The sequence below is a fragment of the Hevea brasiliensis genome, chromosome 9 (genome assembly GCF_030052815.1).
Source record: "Hevea brasiliensis isolate MT/VB/25A 57/8 chromosome 9, ASM3005281v1, whole genome shotgun sequence".
NCBI classification, from domain to species: Eukaryota; Viridiplantae; Streptophyta; class Magnoliopsida; order Malpighiales; family Euphorbiaceae; genus Hevea; species Hevea brasiliensis.
The window spans coordinates 9,156,549-9,176,683 of NC_079501.1; the positions used below are offsets into that span (position 1 = coordinate 9,156,549).

At 34.5% G+C, this 20,135-nt stretch overlaps 2 protein-coding genes across 7 annotated transcripts; one reads left to right on the top strand and one right to left on the bottom strand.

Moving 5' to 3' along the window:
* On the bottom strand, positions 1–3,681 carry LOC110631741 (uncharacterized). Of its 6 annotated transcripts, none has more exons than XM_058152752.1 (4): positions 3,351–3,681; positions 2,321–2,759; positions 605–1,784; positions 1–488 (listed from the first exon to the last, which is right to left on the bottom strand). In XM_058152752.1, the coding sequence occupies exons 2-3, from the start codon at positions 2,717–2,719 to the stop codon at positions 1,008–1,010; spliced, it is 1,176 nt and encodes a 391-aa protein (XP_058008735.1). In that variant the 5' UTR covers positions 2,720–2,759; positions 3,351–3,681; the 3' UTR covers positions 1–488; positions 605–1,007. The 6 variants fall into 6 exon arrangements, with proteins under 6 accessions (XP_058008735.1, XP_021635378.2, XP_021635380.2 ...); XM_021779686.2 differs by having other exon boundaries at positions 605–1,796; positions 3,351–3,679; XM_021779688.2 differs by lacking the exon at positions 3,351–3,681 and adding an exon at positions 2,853–3,285.
* Positions 3,682–14,271: 10,590 nt separating this feature from the next.
* On the top strand, positions 14,272–18,893 carry LOC110631728 (protein LONGIFOLIA 1). Its single transcript, XM_021779665.2, has 4 exons — positions 14,272–14,683; positions 14,787–16,265; positions 16,385–16,571; positions 18,089–18,893. Exons 1-4 carry the CDS (start codon positions 14,537–14,539, stop codon positions 18,670–18,672), a joined length of 2,397 nt encoding a protein of 798 aa, XP_021635357.2. The 5' UTR covers positions 14,272–14,536; the 3' UTR covers positions 18,673–18,893.
* Positions 18,894–20,135: the final 1,242 nt, after the last annotated feature.

Below are 20,135 nucleotides of genomic sequence, written 5' to 3' on the forward strand. Positions count from 1 at the left end.
TTTTACGAAGACATACTTTTGATTAGAGAACTATAATAACAAACAATTAAACCAACAGAAATGAACCCACCACGGAAACAAGCTAGATTTAAAAGCAGTTAGCAGTGTATTTTTATAGTGATGCTTTCCACTTGGGAGTATATTTGACAGAATTTTTCTAGGAAAAGCAGATTCTCAGCTTTTCAGGACTACAAGGGAATATCCGCTTAGCGTGTTTGCTTCAGCCGCCATTGGCCTGCATAAATATGAGGTACTTCTTTCAATGGCGAAGGAGACTCGATTAATCCTTGAAACTAAATTAACCAATAATGCAAGATTCTTCCACGGAATTTTCTCCAACGTAAGCTGATCAGGTCCGTATAAAAATCACCTCATTTCTACTCATAATTTCATTTGATGCTCAACCTTTATTACTGAGAAGTGAGAGGTACCAAAAGCACCCCAAAACTATCATAAGTGGTGGGAAAATGTTGCCAAATCCCTCCCATCTGTATAATGTTGAAATCATGAAATATACCTTGATCAAAAATACACACACTGAATCTTCCTTGTTTCATATATGTGTGTGCGTGCACAAGTGCAAGAGTTTAGGATCAGTACATACATGAAACAACGAAGATTGACTGAGCAAAATTTGGAGAAGATTGTTCAGGACAGAAAACCTAGTGACAAACAGTCTATTGATGTAAATGAGCAAGAGTGGTGGAGATGAGATATTGATAATACAATAAAACAAGTTTCTGTGCATCAAAATTCCAAAAATTTATTTATGCATACAAACTCATAGCCAAAAAGATTGAAATTCAGGAACATGTATGGGACAAGGATATTTATCTTAGGTACTGAGCGTTGAGAAAATTAACTCAAATCCTCTTCACACAATTTACACACATGTACTCTTAAAAAGGCTGCGAAAAGAACTATTAAATTGTTTGAGGATTAGCTGGAACCTGTTCCCGAGTGGCCATTGGGTGCAACAGAAGAAAAAAACTGAAGGGTATAGATTATTACAGAACTTGAGTGGATAGCAGGTGCCTCAGCTGGAGTAGATATTCCTCGTCTGATATGTGAAGGGATAGGCGAAGATTTGTTAAAAGTGACTCTTGCTCCCAACTTAAAGGACCTGAAGCATACAATGCTTGCACTGTTGATTTGTAAGCATGAAACTCTAGTTCATGGATGTCAGCCTCTAACTTTTGTTCAAAATATGGAGTTAAAATGTTGACAGAAGAGGAAGGATACGATGATTCGGCATCTGAGTTATAGGATGTGTTTTCAAATGCTTTATTGCAATAATGACTAGGGGTGAGTGCAAAATCATTTGAACTACAACTAGCAACAGAGCATTGGTCGCTATCTTCAGTTGAAAGAGGCCTAGAAGAACTATATATCCTGTTACTTGTTGCGCTTGCTATATCAGCATCCATCTCCCAAGATTCTCCATTGAATTTCTCATCTTCTTTCACTTCGGGAGAAGAAACATCAACTACCCTCCTAAACAAATGAAGATTTCTTGTGAGAGGCCTGCGGCATCCTCCCACTTTAGAAAATAGGTCCTTAGAAGATCTGTCGAGACGATACATGTTGCTTCTATTTACCATTCTTGCAGGATGACACTTTTTTGCATTATTGTGCCCATCCTTAAGGCCTCTCTGCTCATTTCTCTTTCCTAAGGACGAATCTTTTACTATTAATTCATCTAATGGAGAACTGCAAACCAAGCTACCAGAAAGTTTCGACTTATTTTGCATAAAATTTTTAGTAGATTCTTTATTTTGAGCAACCTGCAGTGAAAGCTGCAAAGATATCAGAGACACTGACTCACCCAACCCAATCAGCACAGTTTTTATATACAGAGTACTGAATCATGAAAATGATAAATCATGAAAAATATGACTAGAGTCGCAAAAGAAAACTTACAATGGCGTGATGGTGACCGAAAGACGTAAAACCAACATATGCAAATGACATGAGATATTGCAATACCAAAAATCTTTTAAGTTCATAAATTTAGAACATGCATATGTAGTGCTGCAGAACGCACATGGAGAATATATGCACAGGAACTCATCAAAATAGGCAAAGAAAAACAACTGTTACGAGGATTTCTCCAGAAATTTTTCACACGATGTAAACATTATAAACAAAGTTCCCCCTAGGAGCTAAAAATTTAATTGCTCATATCAAAATTGAATATACATACAGCAGTCTATAAAATAGCACTTAACAATTGAAAGAAAATATTAAGATCATCGGCTTAATTTAGCTAAACAAGAGCAAATTAAGAGTAAAATAAAGCATGAGAAAAAATATATATTACCTTCCCTATCACTGACCAATTATTGTTATGCCAGACCTGCCGAATCCTTAGATTGGATTCATGAAATTCTTTGAGTTTGATGGATCCAAACAATTTAATTACAAAAAGGTTGTTCTTCAAAGACTTTGCAACTTTCCCAACCCTCCAACATTGAGTATCAAACACATCAGCCACATCACCAACCATCCATCTTTTTCCCCTTTTAAGAGGAGGCTGAGGCCTAACATCCTCTTTATGCACCTTCTCCATCACAGGCTCTCCCTCACTGTCCGTAGGTGAGTCATACCTAACAATATAATAATCCCCAAACACAGAAATTATACTACCAGGAAACCAGGAGCCACAAGGCTTATGTTCCCTTTTTAAGACTTCCACTGAATTCCCTTCTTCAAACTTCATGATTCAAGACTCTCCTAAGCTTAAACCTGAACAGCAAACACTGAAATAGAAAGGAGAACAATTAGATAGGAAGTATTAAACCATCTTTAACTTGCACGAGAATGGAGCAACAAAATAGTAGTCAAAATTTTACTTTGCTGTAGCAGATCGAAGAAACCTAGGATCACATCCATAAAGTGCTAATATGGTACGGTGGAAACCCTTAAGCTCAATTCACTCACTCAAGTAATAAAAAAAAATTTTTAGATCTTCTAAATATTTTAATCTCCAAGAAATTAACCTATCATTTTACAAGTTGGATTCAGTCATTATACACCAGCCCAGTCCTCTTCCATTAAGGTTGCCAATCACATAAGAGGACAGAATCAAAATCAGAAATACCTCACAGCTAGAGAGATAACACCCAGATTTTAGCTGCCCTCACAGAAGATACAGTGATTGAAGAAATTATTGAAAAGAAAGAACAAAAATGACACCAACCCAGAATTAAAAAAATCTAAAAACAGAGAATTGGCGATAAGGATATGAAACAAAAACAATAATAACAAAAGTGACTGAACATAGAATTGAATATTTAAAGATAATATTGAAGAAAAGGATAATAATTAAGAAAGAAACAATGGAGGCGAACCTGGGAGTGACAATTGTAAAGGAACAGGACAGCTTTGTTGTGTTCATGACCACATCTTTACGCATATTGGCTGTATATGATCTCTTCTCTGTGTGTTAGAAAAATTATTCCATGGATGGTAACTTATTTTTCTATTGATTAGCTAAATTTGATGTAAACTTTAAACCCGTTTTCACTTTTTCCCCGTTTGCTTCAATCACGTAATCGTCACCCGTTAGCAATTTCTTGGGACCATTCATTCTTTATGGCATTCTCCTAATTAAATTAGGCATTTACAGGTTCATAATATACACACTGATATTTCATTCAAATCTAGTTCTTATGATAGAAACAAGGATCTCCCAAATCAAGAAATTTAGATCTTCCTCCTCTCTTTCCTTTTTCTTTTAACAAGATTTTCCCCCTCTTATTTAATAATAATAATAATAATAATAATAATAATAATAATAATAAAAGCAATAATATATATATAATCAACCATGAAAATCTCATAATAATCTGTAGGCCAAAGTGAATATTATATTAGTATGAATTTTGAAAAGCAATGAGAAAACATCTCATATAAAAAAATATCACAAATAAAATAACCACATCAAATAATGGCCAAGAACATTAATTGGCTTTTTTTTTTATTTATATAGCATAATCAATATAATAAGATAAATAATTTTCACATAATCACTTATAGGTAAGGGGGAGATCTACAAAGAATAAAAGAAATCGATAACTAGCTAGGTCTAGCACACTGATTAACTAACCACTTCTTTTAAAGAATATTAAAAATATAATAAGGTATAGCTAGAAAATAAATTACTATACTTAAGTAATCACATCTTAAAATTACATAAATAAAAAATAAATACAAAACATCTTTTATGTATGAGATTGGATGTTTATTTGATTGATCTAATATTAGTGAATTACAAGTGATATCAGCTGAACCGAATGGAGTGTTTGGCTTCGTTAGCTAAACAGTGGAAGAAGAAAAGTCAGCATCACATTCACATTATGTCAATTTGTCATTTTAGGCACAATCTATCGTGGCATTTTTATCAATTAATGTTATCTCCAAAAGTCCACATTAATATCAATCAACCAGGAACCATCAAGGATAAGCTACTCTACCACTGTGATACACATGTGCAACAATTGGGTTGGGCTCCATTTGCACTCAACCCAACCCATTTGGGTGTGCAATGGATCCCATTAAGATTTGGGTCATTAGGCCAGAAGATCACACCCACCAGCTCAGACAAATCATTAAGTCTTTTTCGCTTATTCCAAGCCTCACTGATAGTTTCATTATTCCAACTTAGGCAGATAAAAATAAAAGTCTGATTGTGGATATTGATGCTTAATTTCTTACTATTTTAATTCATATATATTACTAATAAGGTATATATGGATGGCGTCAGCCATGCTCCTCTATGATTAAGGAGAGTTAAAAAATAGTATTAATCTCATTGAAAGACTTAAACCATTGTTAATTACATGATTAATTTAGGTATTATCTTAGCAAGTTGAGGTTGCTTATTGCTTCATCCAATAAACCCCGTTTTTACTAAGCATTGTGTGAAAGCCAAGAGAAGTCGGTGACTCCGAGCGTGCATTGATCATGATAAAGCCCACTGCATTTTGTACGTTCTCTGCGCTTCCCAAGCTAAACCCACTTCTCACTTTTCATTAATTCTGCAAAACCTAGAAAGAGTCCTCACGAGCATCTCTTTTACTAGTCTATCTTATTTCACTATCAATTAAAAAATAAAATAAAATCCTAAGCCCTAATCTAAGCTTAGTCTAAAGTCTAAACAATAACATTTGAACAAAAAGTGTTCATATATATATATATATACATATAATCTCGAATGTATAACCCTAAGGGGAATGAACACATAATCATAATTGATAATAACGGGCATGCCCAAAAATATGCCCTAATCTAAGGTCTAAGAAGATTAGAAGAATACAAACCCAAATAAAATACCTTAATTTAAAAAAAAAAAAAAAAAAAAACCCTAATCGAAGGTCTAAGAAGAATGTATGAATCAAAAACTATCTTATCGAAGGTGGAGGAATTTTTTGGGGAAACCCAATCAAAATGCAATGCAGAAATTCTGCCATTGTTACAAGAAACTTGTCCAGAAAAGGAAAATAACTGCACGTGTCTTTAGTTACACTACGGAGCTGATATTTCTTTACATGTGCTATTGCTATTTTTTTGCTCTTTCACCAGACATAATCTTAATAATTTAGAATTAAATTATCATATCTAATTGGAATATATAATAATCCAATAAAAAATAAAAATATCAATAGGATTATCTTTTTTGGGGTGAAGCGAAAGGATTGGGTGAAATAAAGGGCAAGATCTAGAAAGAAAACATCCTAAGGTATTAAAGATGAAAAGCCATGTGGATGCCCTGATTTTTCTTTTTCTTTGTAAAGAAGAGAAAAGAAATGATGCATACATATTGTATAGATTGGCGAAAGCATGTGGAAGAGAGATGGGGAGGAGAAATGTGGTTATAGAGAATAGAGAAAATTTGACTATTGTTTTGTGATTGACACATATTCCGTCTAATCAAAGCTGACATGAGATTAGATTCTGAAACCAAAAAGCATTTGGATTGGCCTAGCTTCCACCTCTGCTACCTGACAGTGTATGCCAGCTCTTCTCACGTGCTTCCCCTGCCTTTTCAATTCCTTTTTTATTCCATTCCATGCACCAACTTTCAATATTATCATTATTTCTTTTTTTTTCATTTGTTTTTGGGTTGCAAATGAAAACGAAAGTATTGATTGTGGAACGGAGGGAAGAGTACTCCATCCTTAAATCTGTGGGTAGGAGAGAAATAATAGAGGAATTGAAATGGAATTATGAAAATATTGAGGGAATTCCGTCCTTCCCGCCAAAGGGCATGTGAGATGAGGATAAGTCAGCAGTCCTCAAGCAAAGTATCCCAGCTACTAAACCGCAGAGAAGAATCAGAATCCCATTGGACGTTAATCAATCATTTGATTGATTAATTAAGCAATTCCCAATTCCATCGAAGCCCCAATCAAATAATTTGCATCATAAATTATAGGAAAAGGCCACACCCTAACCTAGGCATTGCAATGTATATATATACATAAAGGACACATTTCCCTTAGCACACATTGAATATTCATCTATTTGGTTGGACCTTCCCCTGTGCCCAATACCATATATAATATCTGGCTGCGACGTACGGACCACAAAGGTGGTTTGTGTAGTATTTAAAAGACATTTTGGAGAAGATGGAGGAAAGCGAATGTGATGCCAAATTAACCCAGTAATATGAGGGAATGTGTGCAGAAGGGGAGAGGCGAGGGAACATGGGAGTGCAGCTTGGAAACTGTGCTCCCTGTGCAATCAATTGGTTTAATTTTATATTATAAAAATTAAATTATTAAAATTATATAAAATAAAAATAAAGCAAACTAAAATAAAAATAATTTTTATATCTAAAAGAAATTAATGAAAAATTTTTATTTGATTAATTTTTATTTTTTCAATTCCAGAGTGATATCGTAAATTTTTTTTTAAATAGATTTATTTTATTAAAAAGAATTGAATATTTTATTCTCTTCATTTGAAAAAATGTGTATATAACTATATAATAATTACATATGAAAAAATAAAATATATATTTTTTATATTAAGATGATGAAAAGGTAAAGAATACAGAGGGTATGGAGATCTGAAATGCATGTGGGTTAAATAATAATGGATAGAGAGAGATCAATTAATGCAGCATGCTTTTTTTGTATGGTACATTTTAATCATTGGACTATGGACAAGACATATGAAAGAGATGTTAAGCCTATCAAATAGTGTGTGTCTGTGTGTGTGTGTGAAATTTAGACATAGACTAGCATGTTTAAAGAGAAATAGCCTCACATGGAGATGGAACCCCAGAAAGCTACAATTGCTTGTTTCTCTTCTAGATACTCCACCGCATCGGGTGGCGTTCAAGTTTCAACATCTACAAGTTTACAACCCCATCTCATTTCTTTGTTTTTCTTTATGTATTTATATTTGATTTCTTTAGAACATTTTTATAAAGAACTAAATTCTCTCTTTTTCTTTTTATAATTTTAGTAAACTCTAGCTACCTGCCTACTTAATTTTAAAATTTTATGTCATGTGTATTTTAAATTTTATTAAAAATTTTTAGACTGTAATTTTATGAAATTAACAAAATCAAATCTAATACAGCCAACAAATTTTGTAATAGAAATTTAATTATTTGTGATACTTATATAGTTGGACAACTGTTTGAATTGTTATTATATGTTAGTTCAATGTAAAACATTAAAATTTCACTATTAAACTTACTAAGTCATTAATTACAATAGTTATTTAGGGAGATTGTTCAAAAATTTTCTCCATTTTCTCTCGAATTATCTTTTAAAAATCTCTCATATTTAGCCAAGTCTCTCTATTTTAGTATCTCTTCCTTGTCTCGAATGGCAAGGGAAGGCATGTTTTCCCTCCAGCTAGGTTTGAGTTGCCTCCCCACCCCAATGTGGATATATAGTTTAGATTTTTGTAAGATGGGTTTGCAATGGTGCTTTGGAGATGATCTGCTAAGTGGAGTTATGGTGAAATCATTTGTTTGGTGCATTTGCTTCTTGGATGTGTTTGTATTTAGAATCTTGTGTTTGTGTTGTGGTGATTATTTAGCTGATTGGTGCTTTGGTCTTGGGTCTAGTTGGATGCTCTGTGTGGGAAGAATAGTTTCTCTTTCTTTGGCTGTACTACAACTCCAGGATTTACTTCTACACTATGGATGGATAGATCGTCTTGTTGGCCATTGTAGAACGGTGAGCTCTATGGCAGCATCCTCCTTCCGATGCTAGAGTTGTGTTTGCATGCTTTGTGGAGAAACATGGGTGGTATGTGCTTGGGAGGTGCTAAGCTTTGATGGGCATCTTGGGGTGCTCCTTAGGATGCTGGTAATATTTAGCTGGGTTTAATCTTTACTTTAGCTTCTCTGGTGGAGGCATGGAGGTGGCTAGCAGTGTGGAGTTTAGCTTGGGCTCTTTCTTTGTAGACCTGTAACACTCCTATGTTCATTAGTTCTATATATTTTACTGTTCCGGTGACCAGTGCCGATTTGGACAGTCAAGAGGTTTAGAATCATATTTAAGTCACTTACAAAAGCTATAAACAAAAATTGATAGAAATTATATGAAGGAAAAGTGGAAAGAAGAAAAACAAAGCATAAAAGGTTAAATGAGCCAAGGCCACAACGATGGGTGACCGTACCTGGAAGTGACTACGATGTCAGTCACTGTCCTATTTTCGAGTGGGACCCTATGGCACCCCCGGTCTAAGAATTATTGTGAAGATAGTGAGAATGTGAAAATCACAGAAAAGAATAGAAAACTAGTTTGAAAAATTGAACCATAGTTCCGGAAGCGATTAAATATTACTGGAAAAACGAATCAGACTGGTAAGGGGCAATTCGGTCAATTTACCCTTAGAGGTGACTACTAGCCTAAATGTCCATTAAAAAGTAGGAAATTAAATTTATGAAAAATATATTAGAAGTGAAGAGGTAATAGAAAGAAAAAAAAAAAGAAAATGAAAATAAAAACATTATGACATCATCAAGCTTATGCAAGCATGACACCATTAACAAATTTAAATTCTAATTATTTATTATGTGATAAGTATATAAGGAGACAAATAAAAATTTAAAAAGAAAAAATTTTATTTTCCTCTTCATCTTCTTGCCGTCACTCTTCTCTCCCTCATCTCTCTCATTTTCTCTCAAATTCCACCATGAAAGCTTCCCTCAAGCTTTTATAAATCCTAAATTTAACCATAAATTTCATAGCCCCTTAATTAAAAACTTGTCTTTGGGTCTTGACAGAAAGATTGGAAGTGGAAGAAAGGAAAAATTTGCAAAGCTTAGAAAGATTGTAAAAGCTTCAAAGAGGTAGGTGAAATTTCAAGACTTCTCTCTTCTTCCTTCTTGAAATTGAGTATAATTGTGATGGGTTAAGATGAGGAATTGAAAAATTATGCATGTGGGTGAGGGATAAAAATTTGGCCAGCATTGCTAGCGTTAGGGTTGGTGTGTTTTGGCCTAATTGAAATGTAAAATCTAGTGTGGGTGAAGTGAAATGCATGTTTAATGTATTGAACTTGTATGAATTAAGACAATTAGGAAACTAGGGTTATGGCCATTAGGGTTTTGAGGAAAAATTAGGAATTTGAGGAATTTATGCCAATTGACCTAATTGAGGCTTAAATTGGTCAATTGGGGTGATTTGGAGTGTGAGTGAATGAGTAAAATTGGAATGGAATGGTGAATGGTAATGGGCTAATCTAGACAGCCTGACCATAGTCAACTTAAATGGCCATAATTGAAATTCTGTTACTCCAATTGGTATAAGGCTAATTGAAGATGAAAATTAAGACCCAAAGCAATAATTTTCATGTAGAAACTCAACCCTAAAACTGTCCATAAGTAGGTGTAAAATTAGGTTGAATTCGGATTTCACACACTGCCACTGTACATAATTGACCATATGAACAGTACTTATTGAAATGATCATAACTTTGTGTAGAAAGGTCCAAATGACCTTATTTTTATACCATTAGAAATCTATGACATAGTAGAACAACTTTCATGAAGAAACTAAACCCAAATTATGATCAGAACAAATCAAATTGCCAACCAAAATTGGTTCACTAAAACTGCCAGAACCCTAAACTTACCCAAAAATCTGGATTTTAGTCAATCGGGCCAGTTATGGTTAAATTGACATAACTTGAGCTACAAAACTCCAAATGGAGTGATTCAAAAGGGAAAATAAACTAGACACACTAAGGAACAACTTTGATGAAGGAAAGTTGGCCAAATTTCTACTGTAGCATAGGCTAATAGAACAGTAAACCCAAGAGACAAAAACTGAAATTTTGAAATTTCACTTAGGGAGTTTGGAATTTTAATTGGAAATCAATGCCAATATAATTGTAACTTAAAATGTGGTATGTGGGTGAATTTAGAATTAACATACCTATTAAAGATGAAAAACGTCAACATTTTGACTTGAATAGTGAAATGAATAGTACCACCATAACTAAAAATGTAAATGACCTAAATTTTATAAATCGTATTGAGTAAATTAAGTCTATAAAAATTTAATTATTGGATTACTTATTAGAAGTGATTTGAATGAGTACTGAAACATTTTAAAATTTTGTGTTTCAAAAGAAAGAGATACTAGAAATGATAAAAAAAAAGTGAGTCAAGACCAAGAGACGACTCATTTGAGGTTTGTGCACAACAACTAGTTTATTTTCCAATTTCAATTTGGATTTTGATTTGAATGAATTGTGAAATTACATTATTTAATTTATGACTTCATTTATATCGAATATTTGAAATAATACAATTTATGTGTTGTTGGCCCAAATGTTGGGAAAGTAGTTTGAATGTGAATTGATGGCTATTTTGATGTTTGAAAATTTGTTAAAATGATTTGAAACCACAACAATCGTGATTATTTGTTTGAATTCCTCACTAACTCACTTAGTGGGATGAATTGGTTTTGAATTACCTCTCTTGCTGAAGTGTTGAGGTGTATGCCAGTTGAGGACGAATTGAATGAGTATTCATATATTGTGCTAGCTAGCCTTGGTATTCCTTGTTAGCCTTTGACTATTGGGATGAATTGGATATTTGGGTCATGATTAAGCTGTGTGACATTTCAAAAGAAATAGTTCTGTGATTTGATTTATTTTAAGAAATTTTCTGATTTTAAAAATAAAGCATGATCTTATATGTATTAACATTTCAATTGATTTGATTTAGACAATTGTGATTTATTTACTGTTTAATTGATTATTTTCTTTAAATTGTGCACCATTGAGTTTTTAGCTCAACGATAGCTTTTTATTGCTATCACAGGTAGAGAGGTAGATAAAGCAGCAGAGTGTGCTGCTTGCAACGTGAAGTGATTAGTAATTTGGATTTTTGCTGGGCATATAGATTATACCCTTGTAAATTTTATTTTAATGTATATGCAACTGTATGTGTGTGCATTAGATTTGAGCAGTTATATAATAAATTTTGTAAATTATTTTTGATCCATGTAAATGTTGTAATATAAACCTCTTGTTTCATTTAATTAAATGCTCAGTTTATTTCGAAATTTTTTTTTATGCACTGCATGAAATGATATTGAATTGAGAATGAATTGAGAAGAGAATATTGGAGTTGGGATTTAAATTGTATATTGGGAGTGTTTTCACAGGTTTTTTAAGAACTATTTTCTCAAATTATAGACGACACTTTACCGAATTTTCGGTAAAAATTACGAAGATTTTAAATTAATTAAAATTTTAATTATGACTTAATTTCAATTAAAGATTTTTAATACCTATTCAACATTTCCCACAACTTTAAAAAGGAATGAAAATTGGGTTAAAATCTCTTGTAGTATATTTAATGGGTTATCGGTAGGAGAAGTTTGGTAATTCATTATATATATTACAGGATCATGTTACACTTTACGGAGAGGTAAGGTATGACAAGACCTAAGGTCATAGGTAGGGGATGAGTCGATTTGGGATGGTTTGATTGTTTTAGTTGATTTGAGTCAGTTTGGTTTATTTGTTTGGGTTGGTCCAAATTTAGTTGTTGGGTGGACTTGTTTCATGACTTAAGTGTAAGCCTCCTTGTCTCCTTGTTTGAATCTAGACCTAATTTATATTCTTTACCTTTTTGGGTCTTTTAATGGAAGAATGCATATATATATATATATATATATTTTCAAAGTCATTAATTAAAATAGGATCAATGTTGCCAAAACATGATTAATTTTTATCATTAATATATGTGGCTGCAACATCTAGTGACGGATTCACTTTGATAAATGAGGGACCAATTGGCTTCTCTTTTTATTATAATATTTTACAAAAATATTTGTGTGTTTTCAAATTAATCCCTTATAAATTGAATTATTAATTGCTTTTTTTAATAAATATTAAAATAAATGACTTATAATTATATGACTTATTGAATATGTATATTTCTTTAAATATAGTGATTCAATTTTTTTTTTCTAGATTTGCCATTGGCAACACCAACATTTTTTAATAACCATTAAAAAAAAAAGTGGGACAGGATTGGCAAACATAATAAAAATTTAATATCTCTAAAATTGTAAGCCATTTGTAGAGTTGAGTATAAGGTAGCAGACATGGTTTGTTAAAGCAGCAGATGAATATATTGATGGAGAAGTTGCATGCGATAACATAATTAATTATTAACTAACTAATTAATTGAATATTTATAGCTAGTTCATCTACCTCCTTTGTAAGAATTATTCTAATTAACGGTTCATTTTCTGTTAAAAAAAATAATTAATTTACATGTGAGTTAATGGACGAGTGAAGGAAAATAAAACACGAACACATGAATTCAAATATCATCTTCAAGCCATTGCCTTAATATATCTATCATATTTGTTTAACATAAATTAATTTAATAGATCACAGTCTGAATATACTTTATATTACAGAAATAATGCTCCACAAATTTTTGAATTGAGAATCTCCTAAAAAAAGTGCCTAGAAAAAAAAAATTCACACTCAATTGCTTACTAATTTTTTTTTCTTGTTTAATGCTCTCTTTTTTCACGGGGAAGGAAGAATAAAATCTCTCTTTTCTTTTATTAGAGACGTTGGCCTTATTGACTTGTGCATGGGCCATGTAACTGCAAGGGCAGTTACATGCTTCCTTATCTTTTTTTTTTTTATTATTATTATTATATGGATTTGGATTGATACATTATGAGCAATCCAATCCATGTTTCCATAATGATAGATGTAAATATTTTCTAAACGGTAATTGAGTAATTATATGGATTGGGAGCTAACGAGCTGCTGTCAGCGTCTCACACTCTCTTCGGTATCACGTTCGTAGATATGATAATCCATATTGCACGTTGAAAACATATATAAATGAAATGTCAAAAATAATTATAATATTAAATTGACTGAATAAATTATAATATAAGTTATCTAATACGCTTTTTAAATGTAATAAAATAAATACTCTTTCTAAATTTAACTGAATAAAAACTCTTTTCTCTCACTTTGGGGCTTGGGGGGCTTTAAACGGCTCTATGCGTCAGTTGAAGGAAAAAAAAACAATGGTTCATTGTGCACGTGCACCCCACCTGATGATCATTTATCAACCCATCAGTGAGGTTTTGCCAAACGGACCGCTGAGATGGATTCAACTTTAATTAACCAATAGGGTTGCTCATTCATTGACGTTAATCAGTGTCCCAGGCATTTGACAGTCAATCAGTGTCCACTTTCAAGCTTCAACCAATGCTCCTTCTTTGCCTTTTTTAAGATAAAGGATCATTGCTGTTGGACGTATGTATGGGTACCAATTATCCGACTTTGGGTCCTTGCGCAATATACCAATACTTTTAACATTATTCCAATAAGCAGAAATTCCTAAATTAAAAGAAAATAAGAAAACCAGTTACATTTGTGCAAGCTGAATTCATTCAATAGAAACAAAGATTTCCCAAATTAAGTATATAAATCGGAATTATGGTCCAAATGATTTCAAAGTAATGAGATCGGTCGAAGATTTATGCAGGTTATATTATAAAGCTTGTCTTCGTGCGTGTAGCGTAGTGGGAAGCGCAACAGCGTATACTGACCACAGGGGTGGTTTGGGGAATTAAGAAGTCTTGGTCATCGACTCATTGTTCAAACTTGCGAAGCTTAAGATAATGGGCATCTGACACGTATGTAGCATTGCCCACGGACGCTCTCATGCAGGTGCAGGTCTGTGCACCACAAAGTCCTCAAAACCAAAAATTCATAATCCCCATTTCAAGCCCGCTCTGTTTCGTCATTTACCTAAACGGCCCAAAACTGCCAAGACTTGTTTGGCACTTGTGAAAAGCGAAAGGGCAAGCCTCGTCATTTTGTCTACCCCATGCCTTCCCTTTAACTTCGCCCACCCTTCAAAAGACCAGCAAGCGGGAGACGTTGATGTAGGCTCAGTCAGAGGGATATGGAGATTGGAGAGCGATAGTTTGCCAGAGAGGGCTTTTCCTTTTTGGTGGATTGATAGTGCGTTGATGCTAAAGTGTGAAGGATAGATAAGAGAAAAAAAATGACGGGGATGGTGAAAGAACAGAATCTGGAGGAGCAAATAGAGAAGCAAATGGGGTGCATGGCAGGCTTCCTTCAGATCTTTGATCGCAACCAGATTCTCACCGGAAAACGCCTTTACGCCCCTAAGCGCCTCCCTCCCTCTACGGTTCGTTTATTTTCTATTTCTCTTTTATATTGTTCTGAAAAATGCACGAACTGCTAATCGTGCTTATATTAATCTGCTTTATTTGCTTTGATCAAACTTTCAGGTAGTTGATTCTAGTCCGGAGTCGGAGAAGACTATGGGGTCTCCTGCAATATCGAGAGTATCGGAGGAGCAGCAAACAATATCAATGCCTTCTCCTGGACATTTGAACCAGCAACACTCTCCGTTGACGGAGCTCCGATCTCCGGCGACGTCGTCCCAGGCCAAATTGCCTCTTCCTCTTCCGGTTTTTGAGCTGAAAGAAGGGACTAAGTCTTCGTGGAAATTTTGCAAAGAAGCTCCTAGACTTTCTCTTGATAGCAGAGCAACGTTCGACGCCAAAGGAAGCCTTAAACCGAAAGAGATCCGTGCAAATGCTGCAATTTTGTCCGTCAGCCCTTGCGAGAAGAATGGAGACGAAACAGATGATAGCGAGAAGCAACGCCGATCGCCTAGCGTAATAGCAAGGCTGATGGGACTGGAGCAATTACCGGAATGGGAAAATGAGCAGGCGAAGAAACCTGAACTACGAAGATCTGCTTCAGAGTCCAGAGCCTCCAGAGATCTTCTGCAGTACCGATTCATCGACGGCATCAATTTCCAGTTAAAGCAGTCACCGCAGCAGAGTACACAGAGCAATGTTCCAAGTAATGTGATTAGAGACGGTGCGATTAAAAATCAAATGGCGAATGGCAGAACAGTGAATCCAAAGGAGTATAATGCTGTGAGAAACGCTAGAGTTGAGCCTGCTGGTGTTAGGGCACCTCACAGAGGCATAGGACAAAGAAAGAGCTTCTATGATTCAGCTGATTTCTTCCCTGATCCTAAACATACTGTGTCTATCTATGGTGAGATTGAGAAGAGGCTAAAAATGAGAGGAATCGATGAGCCATCGATGGATCACGAGACTCTCAAGCAAATCCTCGAGGCTCTGCAACTCAAAGGCCTTCTACATTCCAAAAAGCCATCAAACCAAAACAATCAAAGAATTCTATACGACAGGAGTTTCTCACACGATGAATCTCCTATCGTTGTAATGAAGCCGGTAAGATCAACATTTCCTTCTCCTCCGATGAATCGGCCGGCTAGAATAGGTAATGATTCATCTCCGAGTTCTAGAACCAGGCCCTTAATTCGCCGGGACTCGAATCTTTCCGGCGAAACATTGCCTGCAACGAGTCCCAGACGTGAGCGACCGGAGATTGAACGTAATATACGTAGCCAAAACAGAGGTAGGAATTCGATTTCTCCTACTCGAAGTGAGAGCAGCGTGAAGAGTCCCAACAGGAGGAGACCTTTATCTGTTGAAACGCAGAGGAGTGTAAGTGATAATTCAACTGAGCGAAGAAGAGTGTCTCCGGTTCAGTCTCCTAAAGTTAGTACGAGGAGAACCGTACCAGATCCGAGCACAAACCGATCACCCAGAAACAGGAAACCAACAGTTGAGATTTACCAGGAGGAGAAGGTGTTTATTCCCGCAGAGGATGAATCATCCTCCATTTCTGAGAGTAGTATCAGCACGTCTTCTCAGATCGATACGGAGGTAAATGAGCTAAATTTATTTTGACATTCCATCTCAACCTCGATTTAAGTTATCTTTTAGTTTGTTTATGCGTTAATGATTAACTTCTCATGTAAATTTTGCTGGCATTACTATTACAGAGGTCGAAGATGGAGGATAACAAGGAAGGTAGGAATCTGCTGGAGAGGTGCGGTAAGCTACTTCATAGCATAGCTGAAATGACAGCTACCGAGTTGCAACCCAGTCCAGTATCGGTTCTTGATTCGTCGTTCTACAAGGACGAATCTTCCCCTTCGCCTGTTATGAAACGGAGCGTTGATTTCCAAGGTATGAAAACCTGCCGCTCTGTTTAATTCGGTCAGTTGCTCAGTCGATAATCCCAGTGGCAGAAAGACTTTGGGCTTGTTTGATATTGTGGTTAAAATTACTGATAAAAATTATTTTTAAAATATATTAATTAAAAATATTAAAAAATAATTTAAAATTAAATTTAATTATATAAATATTAAAATAATAAAATATTTTTTTTAAATTATATTTTTAATAATATTTAAAATAATATTTTTATTTAAAAAAATAATTTTAAACTTCTAAATACAATGCGCACTTCAATCGCCAGATTTTGCATTTGTACTTCGGTGGTCTTTAGTTCTCTTTCCAGGGCAGTAGATCTATAAGCATTCTTGTAGTTTGCGCAGCGGTTCTCCAGTGGTGGTTAAATGATCCATTAATTACTAGCCATGTCAGTATCTAAAACTCTGTTGGAGATTATTTCCTTTTTGTTAAGGGGCAATAGATCTAGGCGTACTTCTTGTTGGCACAGTGGTTAAATAATCCATTAATTATTGTTTGGATGGAACGAAATAGAAAGAAGAAAAATGAAAATAAAAAATAGGAGAATAAAAAATAAATTTCATATTTAAATTTTTTTAATCAATTTAAAATATTTCTCTTAATTGTTTTTAGACAAAAGTAGAGAATAATGGATTTTTTTTCTTTTTATTAATAATCAATCTAATAATATAAAGAACTTTTATTTTTTCTATTCCATTGCACAATTAAGGATGCAATGCAAACAAAGGGTAAAACTCTGTTCGGGAGTATTTCCTTCTTGATAAACGGGGCGTAAGTAGCTTGGTTTCCCGTTTCCTTAGCTTTTCGTTAGCCATATATTGAAGTTTAGTTAGCAAGTAGGGTGCCAGAAAAGAGATGAGGCCATTGTACGTGCTGGGGGTACAATCACGTGGGATAGATCGCGATCACTAATGATGATCATCGGATTTGTGACAACGACTGCTTATTTGTGCAGTCATGTTTATTTATCAGCAATAACTGTGTAAGGGTAACAACTATGATGCCATGACGGACTTTAAATGGAAAAGAAAAAATAAAAAACTCTCTTCTACATAAACCTGATGCGAGAAAATCTAACGCCAATCGTACTCTCTCTCTCTCTCTCTCTCTCTCTCTCTCCCTGGAAAGGATTATGCTTCGCTGAACTTGACCAAGCGATGTCCGTTTAAGGCCATTACAGATTAGAACGCTTTTACCTGCCTTTGGTGCGTTTTAGAATGGCCTACCGCGGTCCGCGGCCATCTGAGTAAGGTGCTTGTGAGTGAGCTGGCTCAAGCTGGATGTGTTTTTTTTATATATATATAATTTTATTCTTTTTCTTTTTCCCTGTCAGCGCATTAGGCTTTTGTTACTGTCATGGTCCGTACTTAATGGACGCTGTTTCACATGTATCACAAAGTTGGGGGGAACTCTTATTAATGCGCTGCTGTATGAAAATACTTTTTGTCAATTTATCATCTAACCATATATTTTTCTTGTTGCAACACCAGATCCTTTTGCTGAACTGGAAGACGATATTTGGGGCCCAGCAGTGCAGTTAAAATTAGAGGAAAATTCAAACGAACGTGATTTCATCTACATTTCTGATATCCTCAGGGCTTCCAATTATTTACCTGATGATTCTGATGTCTTCCTTTTACTAGAAAAGCAACAGTATTTAAAGGGGAACGACACTTCCAAAGTCTCTACACTCCAAAGGAAGCTTATTTTCGACACGATTACAGAAATTCTCAAGCGGAAGAGGCAATTGCCTCCCTGGAAGACTATTAGTTGGACAAATTCTGCAGGTGGACAAGCTTCATTGCAACAAATTTGGTCAGAATTTCAAAGAATTCGCGAGAGCTTTGATGCATCTGATGATTTGTTGGAGGTGATTTGTGGTCTGCTAAAGAAGGATCTCGCAGGCGACGCCGTCAATGGATGGGGAGACTGCCCAATTGAGATGTCTGAAGCAATTTTAGATATTGAAAGGCAGATTTTTAAGGATTTGATCGGTGAAACCATCCGAGATCTAGCTGCCATTACTGGGAAATGCAATCAGGCCCCGTTGCCGCGAAGGAAGTTGGTTTTCTGAAAGTGAGGGAGAAGAAGTCTTTGTTTTTATTATTTAAAGAAAAAATTTCTTTCGCGCGCTTTCTTTCCTCTTACTTTCGGCTCTTCTTTTTTTATTTCTAATTTTTTGGGGGTAACGTTTAATTTAGTTTCAGTTTACCTGAAAACCTGACAAATCTAACGTTCGTTTTCACGATGTGTAAAGAAGTATTATAAATGTTTTCAATTTCAAGCATATTATCACTTTTGGTGTTAAAAATGGGAAAAGTTTAAGATTAAAAAAAATGAAAAAGGTGTTTGATTGCTTGAAATCAAAGATAGGTACAAGGATTGTCTCCAACTGATGAATAATCATTCCATTGGTTTTGCTCTGAAAATTATGGTCAACAATGTTTTTCCATAGTTAAGTGAGAAGGGACGATATTGGAGGTCATCATATCAGAGCCCCCTCCTGTCAGCTCCAATTTTCAAAAGTTCACATGATAGTCGACCGTTTGAAGCCGGAAAGAGAATCAAAATGGAAAAGGAAAATGAAATCTTCTTGTTATAATTTGAGAAAACAAGGCATAATATTATGCAATAAATTTTATATGCTTGATAAAATGGAAAATGAAAAGTCCCAACTGAAGTTAACAGCGGGATAAAACTGTCATTTCGCAAACCATTTTAAAATGGAACTAAGGTAGGTTGTGTGATGAACTGCCAGGTTAAATCAACACATGCAGGTGGCAGTGTACAGTGTCCATTGATTGAATTTCGATTGGGAGGATTTGTTTTTGTTATATGAAAAATCAGCAAATCTTTTTTCCAGGATTTGCCCTTCATTTTGCTGTCTTGGCAACTGAGAGAGAGAGACCATGGCTAACAAATGGAGATGATTTAATATTTTCTTCATTTAGTGAACTGTTCTTCCCCGCAGAAACTAACTATAACAGGAGTGCAGGACGGCTTTTTTTTTTTTTTTTTTTTTTTTGCCAAGGACGGCTTCTCTTCACTTTGCTGGAAAAAGTTGGGAGAACATTGCCCTGGAAACTAATGAAATAACCTTTTCTAAGGGGCCACCTAAACAGTGCCAGGTGCATCCTTGTCCCACTGGCAACATGTAGTAAATAAGTAGGAGATATAATGACTTTGGTGCCCTTTGGCCGTGAAATTTTATAGTGACTCGCGATTTCATGTAAGAAAGATATATGAAATGGTAAGTTGCTATAAAATTAATACATAAATAAAAATAATTAATTAAAAATAAAATTGATTAATTTTTTTTTAATTCTCATTTTCATATTTATAAAATATATAATCATATGTATATTTAATTTTAATTGCCTTACTAATTTATATATGATTGTTTCCATAGAACCACTGTTATGGCAAATAATTTTTTCTCTTATTTTAAATTTGTGTTTTTTTTTAAGAAGGTAAAAAAAAATATAATTTTTAAAATACTATTAAACAATTTTTTACCGTTCTAAAAAATTTATGATT